Here is a 9,686-nt window from a genome sequence, read left to right as displayed (position 1 = left end):
CATTGGCAGTGTGACGAAGAAAAGTTACGGTCGACGTTTATGGCTAAGGTTTGATCAGTCTGATTCAACAGTTTGTGCTGTAAGGAAGTGTGAGCTATTGAACGGAAGTCACTTGGAAAAGTTTGAAAAGCGTTTTACCCAAAAATATCTACATTTGCATACCTACAGACAACCGGTAGACGCAAGAGTATAATCTAATTGCAATAAAAGCTAATTGTAACAGCAGTGACAAAGTTCAAATTCAATAAAAAATCAACGATTCGATTTTGATTCTGCTTTAGTATCGTTAAATAGTTTAAGCCAAATTAAAAATTTTGTGTGTGTGCATAGCATGACGAGAAGACTGACAAACAAAAGAAGAAAAATAATTAAAGAAGCATAAATAAATTTAAAAAAAGTGTTCAATAAGCGAGCGAAAGTAACTGTATAAAGTCAGAAGAAAGCAAAAATCAGCAAACAGAAAACGATAATGACAACATTGCCGCCGTTGTACGAAATTAATGAAAAAATTGAAAGCGTCGCTCAATACTACGTTTGATTCGGGAAATTAGCACATTCTTGTGAAATTGGCTAATTCAAAAGATTTGATGTAACAAAAGCAAAGCAGAAACTAACAACCTAAACATACATACAAACATATATAAAACATATAAAACGCATACTTAATATTATTACCGGCAATTTGTGCGCAACATAGTGTCTTCAAAGTGAAGTGTCGTACCACTTGAAAAACAGCAAACGCCTTAGTCACGAACGCCGCGCGCCGCGTTTTTGGCTAATAGTGCGCCCATCGAGCGCAGCCCACCCAATTACCCCACGTGGATGAACAAAGCGGAATTAACTCGTATTTACTTGGATTAGTATGCGGTGTGTGTATTGTTTTTGATTTCTAGATAATTAAAGTTGTATTTAGTTAATCGTCTAGGCAAATTTATTTATATATTTATTCAATTCAAAGTTAGTTTATTTTTGGCTATGAGCATATTTAACTTATCAGCTCATTGGCAGTGCATTCATACAAAATTGAAGTGTTCGAGCTTATATTTATTGATAAGTTGGATTGTAACTATGTACAAACATATGTATGTATGTCTGAAAGAGTTGTGAGAATGACAAGATATTATCTATCGGTTTGTGGTGTTTTCCAATGAGTTAAATAAAAAAAATTTTACGTCAACACAATTAGTAAGTTGAATGTGTGCTAAAAGTACAAAACTAATGCAAGTATTGAAAGTAGTCTTAGTAAAAAGAAATAGTTTAATTAATAATTAGGAGCTGAGATAAGAATAAATATATAAAAAATAAATAAATAATAAAAATTATATAAAAAAATACTTAATTTTAATTGTAAATTTAATGCTATGAACTAAATTAAAACAATATAATAAAAAAATTATTTTTTAAATAAAATATAATTGAATTAAAAATTAAATTTACATAAATAAAAACATTAATAAATAAAAAATATATATTTTAAACAAATAATTAATTTAATTTAAGTTTATATATAAATTGAAATTACGTAAATCAAAAAAATTAGTTCATTGTAAAAGCTATATTTTACATAAAGGTAATGTAATGAAATTTTAAACACAAAATAATTCGATAAAGTTAAATTCAAATAATATAATTATTTCAACATAAAATTTGTAAAATCTGTAACCAAAAAGTGAATTTTAATTAAAAAAAAATATTAAAATATCAAAAACTAAAATTAAAAATTATTTTCAGAAGCAACCATTACTTTTTAAATTAATAAACCATTTATCTATAGTATACAAAATATACAAAAATGTCCTTCAACATAGCTTTAGTTTATAAACATATACATTTTCTTTCCGTCTTTTGACTCATATTTAGATTAATTATAAATTTATAATTTTCTGTGAAAAGAAGTCCTTCAACTCAGATACTATATTATATATACTAAATCATGTATGAATAAAAATTAAAAAAAAAGTTAAATTGTCTCCTTCAAACATTTTTTTATACTATTATTAAATTTAAGAAAGTAAGCTATAAATTTGAAACTTAAACGCTTTCCTTAAAGTTTATATAGTCTACTATAAACAGAAATTATTTATTGAAAGTGTTATCAAATAATTTAAGAATTTGAGCTCTAAATTTAAAAAACAAACCCTTTCCTTTATTTTTTATTGACTTCAAATAATCAGAAATTTTTTAGTAATAATTTTTTTTTTTTTAATGAAATTATAATATATTAAGAGGTTGCGTATAGTATTAAGATCTCTACTTTTATGTACTACATTAATTTTTAATACTCTAAACCCTATCTGTCTGTATGTACGCGTATAAATCCTTCAGTTTTTCATATATTGAATTGAAATCTTGTGCACATCGCTTTTCCTTAAGAGGTTGCTCGTTTGTCGGAAGCGCCGATATCGGACCACTATAGCATATATTAGCAGAAAGAAAGTGCTGGTATGAAAAACTTTTTTATTCGACAAAATATCGTCAATAAATTGGGCATACACTATTTACCAAAGTATTGTTTTAATCCCCGAAAACATTGTTCATATTGGAGCACTTCTGCTTATAATTGCCGTACAAACCAACCGATTAGAATGCAATTCTTGCCTAGAAAAGTTTCTTATTTGGCAATATATCTTAATTATTTAAAAGTAAAACCTTTTCGTTTGAATGCAAGTCGTTGGCTAATTATGACTTCAGATTTAGCTTTGCATATAGTTGCCATAAGAAATACAACTCGGAGGGAACTTCGGCGGAAAATTACAATTTTTCTGATTTTTGTTTGTATTGGGTTGGGTTTTTAGTGGAAAAATTTTATATAGCTTACGAATCAGACGATTACAATTAATATTAGAATTTCTAAGCGCGCTGAATCAAAAAAGAATTTCAAATTCGGAGCGAAATACAAAATTTATTTAATCAAAACATCTATTTCTTTTCAAAATATAGGAAATAAATTCAGCGGAACTTAATTTATTACGAATAATTTCTTTAAAACGCCATTTTAATAACGAATTTTTTAATATATTGAAAACGATTTTCAAGTTAAAATTATCGCATGTTTAACAATTAGTTACTCTAGTTGGCATATTGATGTGCTTATTTCCATTGAAGACACTTTCATTTTAAAAACAAATCCTTAAAATCAATCATATATATTTTTTTTTCAATAAAAGTGAAATAAAAATACGGTAGTTATAATAATCCTTCTCTTCTTCTCATTCACACAGGTGGTTGCAAATCACTTGCAACCAATAAATCCAGCAAAACGGCGGACCAAAGCGTATTTTCACATACCCAAACGCACCCACGCCTCTCATTCAGCGTGCGGTCACCCTCAGAAGTAAGCAAATTAACAAAAACAACACCAAAAACCACATACGCACAGAAAAGTTGCAGCAGTCGAAGCAGCAGGCAAAGTCAACGTGTCCTTACCAGCAATCTCATTTTCATAATGATCGTAGTAAGCATATGCATCAGCGCCTCAGCAGCGCCGACAACAACTAGCAATAGTCCCGCCAATAATACACAAGTCACACACACACGAAAAGTGACGGCAACAACAAGAAAAACCAACACAAGCGCAAAGAACAAGGCGGTGGGTGTGACGTTAACACAAAATACGATAGATGTGAGCAGCGGTGCAGTCTACACGATGGCGCAAACAGGCAATGAGGGCTCGCGGAAACGGAAACGACACAGCAAACGTCACAGTAATTGGAATATCGATACTTTAAAAGATCTGCCGTGGGTGAATCCTTGCGGTGGTTTTTATGTGCCGTCGGCGACGCAAAGTGGCAGTGTCATGCGGCGGAAGAACCCAACGAAACAGGTGGGTCTGAGTGAAAAAAAAATTGATATAAAAAAAAAAATTAAATTGTAATAGAATTGTGATATTCGAAAGCACCAAAAGTATGTATAAAGAAAACAAAAAAAAAAGTATAGTAGATTTGTAAGATTCGAAAGCATAAAATAAATAATATTTAGAGTTTATAAAAAATCGATATATAATATTTCGAAATTTAGAAAAATTTTAAATTCTCAAATTTTAAGCTCTCAAGTTTAATTTTTTCAAATTACTTACTGCACATTATTACCGTTATTTGCATCCATCCAATAAGTTTTATATTTTTCAAATATTTACAGATTTTCAATATGCTTAAAAAGTCGGCAGGTATCGAGTACAAGATGTTGAAAGCCGGTCAACAAGATATTGATATAAGCAATATACATATTTGGTCGCTGCACAATAAAACTTACAAATTTCTGCCAAAATTGAAGCTGAACTCATCGGTAAGTTTTATACATATCTACATGTGGGATGTAGTCCTTATTGCATTTCTGTACAACAATATTTAGTGCTGTTAAGCTGCTCAAAGCATACACGCATATGCATGCACATACATACATACAATTACATATTTCATTGGCGTACAAAAATTAGTCTGGTATTTCCGTTGCTGTTTGGCTAATAGTAAACGGAAATATCTGCGTGAAAAATAGCCAACAAAAAAGCACAAAATCATTGAAAAACTGCACGTCATTTCGTTGCTCATTACAATGTATGCAAATAGATTGAAAAACCATAAGCAACAAAGAAAGAATCGGATTGTAATTGCTGTACAATTAAAAACAGTAGTATAAGCAATTCAATTATACATATTTAGATATAGTCAAAGTTCGACCAATAAAAAGATTTCAAACTCGAAAGCTTTCTGAGACAGTTTTCGTGCTTAAAAGCTTAAAAAAACAGTTGGGTAGCTTCGCAAATGTTTGCATAGAATGTGGTATAAGGCAAGGCTATAATCTTATTTTTCGAAGCGAACTAATATAGCATATAGCTGCCATACAAATCGATCGTACAAAAACAAGTTCTTGTATTAAAGTCTTTTTGGCAGACAAATTGCCTGCTTAAAATCAATTTAAAATTTTTTATATCCTGTTTTGCTATAAGAAACACAGCTGTGCAGGATACTAGAGCTTCGATGCAGCCAAAGTTAACGTTCCTTCCTGTTTTGATATTTTCTGATGTATACCTATGTAGGTTTTCGTGATTCTCAAAAAGTTTTCTAATAAAAATTTGAACCATACATTGTATATCGTCATTTTAATTGCAAGACAACGCGTTCACTGCATTATATTATATATGTATTATTGTAAAATTTCTAGCTTTCGTTCTCAGATATATTCCATATATAACCAATATATAACTACTTTATAACCAATACTCAAATTTTCTTTTAATATGAGTGGTTTCTACTGTAGCATTTATCTTTCACCTGTAAACTTGCGAAAAGTGATGTTGCGTTATTTTCCATATTAGTTGACCGCATTCTTAAACCGAATAAACCGAAAATGTGTGTATTTTGAGGAATTTCCGATGACATTTTATTTGTGTTTAGTATGGTGAGAAATTGCTTCAACTAATTTTGCGCTATTTTCTAAAATCTATGTACATGTTCATACAAGTATATACAAAAATAATGCTGATACGGTTCCGCTTCGCTGGCGAAGATCTCATGTTTATATCAACAAAATTAGATGATATATATATATCGACATGTGCGAGGGCAAAGGCATTTCTAATAGACATATTAGTAATACACTGTTGTCTGTGAGTCACTCCAGACGCATTTATGTAATGCATTTGACATTTGTAATACTCAAACAATGCGTTATGAAGTTGTTTTTGCAACAAGCATTAACTTTTTTTAAACACATTTATGACAGCTAACTGAAAAATAAATAAGAAAAATTATTAATATTTTTTTTATCTTAAGTTCAGAGCAGCTATTCATATATAGCTGATGATTTTGCTTTCACTTAACCTAATCGGTAGTTTGTGTGGTCATAAATCGCAAACTTATTGTTATAATCACTGCAACTAGTCATATTCATTCATCGCTTGAGAATGTTATCTTATCACAAATGCTCCCTTTATTATGTCCGCGCTGGCTAAAAAGAAAACTTCCATACATATAAGGGCAAGGTGTATAACGTTTGTATGTATGTATGTGCGCATGCGCTAAAGCGTGTGATCGATGCCAAGTCAATCACAATATCGCATGACTGAAACTTGGCAGTGGCGCAGGCAAATTTTATTTTAGAGAGGGGGAGAAGACGTGAAAAAATTTTGCTTTTGGAAATTTTGTAAAAATTATGATGTATACATAAATTTTATTATAAGTTATTTCACTTTTATTTAATTTTTTTTTATTTTTATTTTATATATTTGACTTTCCTTGTCATTTTTAAGCATAGTTTATTTAATTTTAAGCAAAAGTGGGGTAAAGTTCATAAAGGAAATTACAACTTTGACTGAGTAAAAATCCATAATTAATTACTCAAAGCGTAAGTGTTGCAATATTTTTACAAAACTACGCCACTGTTAAACACAATGTACTCGGTAAACTGATTTCGTTTAGGACCCATTGCTCATAAATATTGAAAAATAGTCGTTATGACATCACAAATTGTGGCGAAGCAGGGAGAGGCAAACATGTGTATATACGTACATTCACTGAAAGTTTTAGACATCTCTAATGAAAAAGCAAGTGTTAAAACCAAAAGCTAATTGAAATTGTTTGTTTGTGTTTTCTGTGTCGATTTAGATTTTATTTTTGTTTGGCTTTTTATTTAACATGATTCATATTGTACCCGATGTGCGTTTGCTATCTGCCATCGTGGCGAAATCTCACACCGTATGTATGTATATATCTATGTACTTGTGTCCACAAATCAATGACTTAAGCGAATAAAATAAGAAAGTAAAAGAATATTAAAAAAACAGCAACAAAAATCGGTGAATGGGCTAGTTGCAAGTGGCTGAGAGCGGCCAGAAAAWRARWAAWWRARRAAWWRAWWAAAAAAAAAAAAAAAAAAAAAATTGGTATGCTAAACTACAGTTGGTGGGCATGAAATTGTGGCTAACACTATAAAAATTAAAATTTTTTAATATTATAATTATATTTTAATATTAGTGATTATAAAAAGTTATTAATTTGTGTTTATTGGTGCTTTTTATTGTTAAACAAAAAATATTAAAGCAAAAAGTTGTATTTTTTGTTAAATTTGTACTGAAAAAAAACCGGTTTAATCAAACACGGGACACAAACGCTGTTAATGATTGCGGTCAGGTGCTTCAAATTATACCGTACGTCAATAATAATAGTCTTAAATAACGATAATTTTCACGCCAACAGTAGATCACTTTTGTATAAAAGCGTGCGGCTTGTCTTTGGCAACTTATCAACAGCACGTATGACATTACGGTACTTAGCAAAACAAGCACATACATACAAACATACATAAATACAAAAATAGGTATATATTAATTATTTGATAAAAAGATGTCAATGGGTACGTGTTTTTATTAACGATTTATAGCTATAAGTGAACCAAAACAAACAATACATATTTACATAAATCTGTACATATGTAAATATTTAAATTGAAATATGTCTAAATATTCAATTGAAAGCTTAAATGCTTTTCCGACGCGCTAACACGCTTAGTGGCGTTCAATTTATAAAAGAGGAAGCGCGATGACGCCACAACTGAAGAGCGTGCGCTGGTGGGTGCTGAGCGTTTATACGCTACGCTGTGCTCTATCAGCTGTTTTATAGCACACGCTGTGCTGGTATTATACTCTCTCATTTAAGTTGTGGTAGGTCACGGTTGATTTTGCGCGCATGTCTATACATACATACATATGTATGTATACAGATAGGTTTATTTATATGCATATACAAGTTGTTGAAGAGAACAGGTTGCAAATATAGACTTTTTACGAGTACACGCGATTAAATTGTATTGTATAATTTTCTATTTCCCATTGAAATTGTGCATGTTTGCATTTATCAAGTATCGTGTGCAATAGCTGATCAAATTTGAACCGGATTGACAACAAAAAAAAAACCCAACTATGAAAATTTTGTAAAACATAAAGAAATGAGCTATTTAGGTGTGATATTTAAAAAAATAAAATTAAAAAATTTCTGACCAAATTTGAACCAGACTGACAATAGCAAAAAAAACAAAAATATATATTTAATATGGACTTCAAAATAACCCTATTTAAATTTTGCACACACTTTTTATAAGCCTCGCCTGCATAAATGCCTTCGACAAATTTCGGTTTTCTCGGTTTCTAAACACAAAGAAATTTATACACCAAATATAAATATATTTCATTAATTTATAAAAATAAAATGTATGTAAAATTCTAAATTATTTTAACTAAAAAATATTTTTTTTAACTTTCATTCCAGATCGCACTCAAACGCTGGTACCGCAACATGCAATCCTTTGTGGGTTCATTCGCTTATTTGCGCAGCATACAGCGCGCCTGGGATATGGCCAAATTGCAACGTGAAAATAGTACAGGACGCGAACTGCGACGGTTATTTATCAGCGCACGCAAAATGTTGTGCGAATTGGAGACGGCCATCAATGGCACAATGCCAGCGCCGCGTATGTTGCGCGGCAGCGCGCTACCGCAAGTGACAAGCGAACAAATGAATAAGCGCTTAAAGCTCTACACGAAGCGACGCGCCGAAAGCAATCCGCACATTGTGCAGGAGGCGAACACGATCGATTTAATGTGGGTGAAATATTATTACTACGAATTTTTGAAGACCATGTGGAAAGTGCTGCGCCAGCAAACAAAGCGACGCGGTCAAATTGCGTTGATGGCCAATCCAAAGGCATTCAATGAGGTGGAAAAGCACTTTGGCAGCATTAGCAAAAACAAGCGTGTCAAAGGTCAGTTGGCGGCGCTTAAAACGGTGACAACGTCAGCTGAGCGCAGTGATAGTGGTAGCAGCAGAGGCGCGGCAAATAGGCGCAAAAACGCGCATGGTAGTGCAGTAATTGGTATTGGTAGCAGAAGACGTGTAGCGCATGCGCACAATACGCGGTGAGCCAGTGTGCCCGTGAACAACAAAAGGTTATACGATTTACAGATTTTAATTTCATATATGCATATATGTACATACTTGCATGTATGAAAGTGTCATTTTGAGTCTCAAGCAATTTTCGCTTTACATACTAGACTCACGTGCTGCTTAAATGCATACATACGCACGGCTAAACATGCCAGGTCAAAGCATTGCCTTCCAAATATATATACATAGCTATACCATATTATTGAGTTTATTAGTATTAGAAAAAATGTGTATAAGAATTTAGCTACTTCTTTAGCGCACAGTGACTGCATTCCAGTAATGTTTAATACGACAAATCTACAACAAAAAGTATCAAAAATATTTTAGCGATGCGTTTGCAAACAAGTATTAAGTAGTATTGCACCAATACACTACAACAAAAACAAAGCACTTTGTATTTAATTATAAATTATTTGCATGCGAAACTAAACCAATAACTGCAACAACAACAACAATAACGTAATATAAGCAAACATCTCGCCAGTTCCATACAAACATACAAACATATTTATTTATTACACCACATGCCGTTTCATGTAGAAGGCGCAGCGCAACGTGCGATTGATTGTTTTTACAAATGCACAAGTTCAAGTTCAATGTGCGAAACAACAAAAGCAACAACATGAAAAATCAAAAGGCAATTTCCATTAAATTACTTGTCAAATGCGCGGCTGCCTTCAATTTTCAATTTTCAATTTCATTTTCATTTTTCACTTTCGGTTTCATATGCACAACAACAATAACGATAAC

At 31.7% G+C, this 9,686-nt stretch overlaps 1 protein-coding gene across 1 annotated transcript; it reads left to right on the top strand.

The window, feature by feature from the left end:
- Positions 1-73: 73 nt before the first annotated feature.
- LOC108967105 lies at positions 74-9,106 on the top strand. Its single transcript, XM_018930351.1, has 4 exons — positions 74-867; positions 3,222-3,823; positions 4,138-4,284; positions 8,262-9,106. Exons 2-4 carry the CDS (start codon positions 3,446-3,448, stop codon positions 8,910-8,912), a joined length of 1,176 nt encoding a protein of 391 aa, XP_018785896.1. The 5' UTR covers positions 74-867; positions 3,222-3,445; the 3' UTR covers positions 8,913-9,106.
- Positions 9,107-9,686: the final 580 nt, after the last annotated feature.

Source organism: Bactrocera latifrons, unplaced genomic scaffold (assembly GCF_001853355.1).
Source record: "Bactrocera latifrons isolate USDA-ARS-PBARC rearing strain unplaced genomic scaffold, ASM185335v1 scaffold_177, whole genome shotgun sequence".
Taxonomy (NCBI): Eukaryota; Metazoa; Arthropoda; class Insecta; order Diptera; family Tephritidae; genus Bactrocera; species Bactrocera latifrons.
Note: the sequence above shows the minus strand (reverse complement) of the source record. Positions and strands in the feature narration are given on the sequence as shown.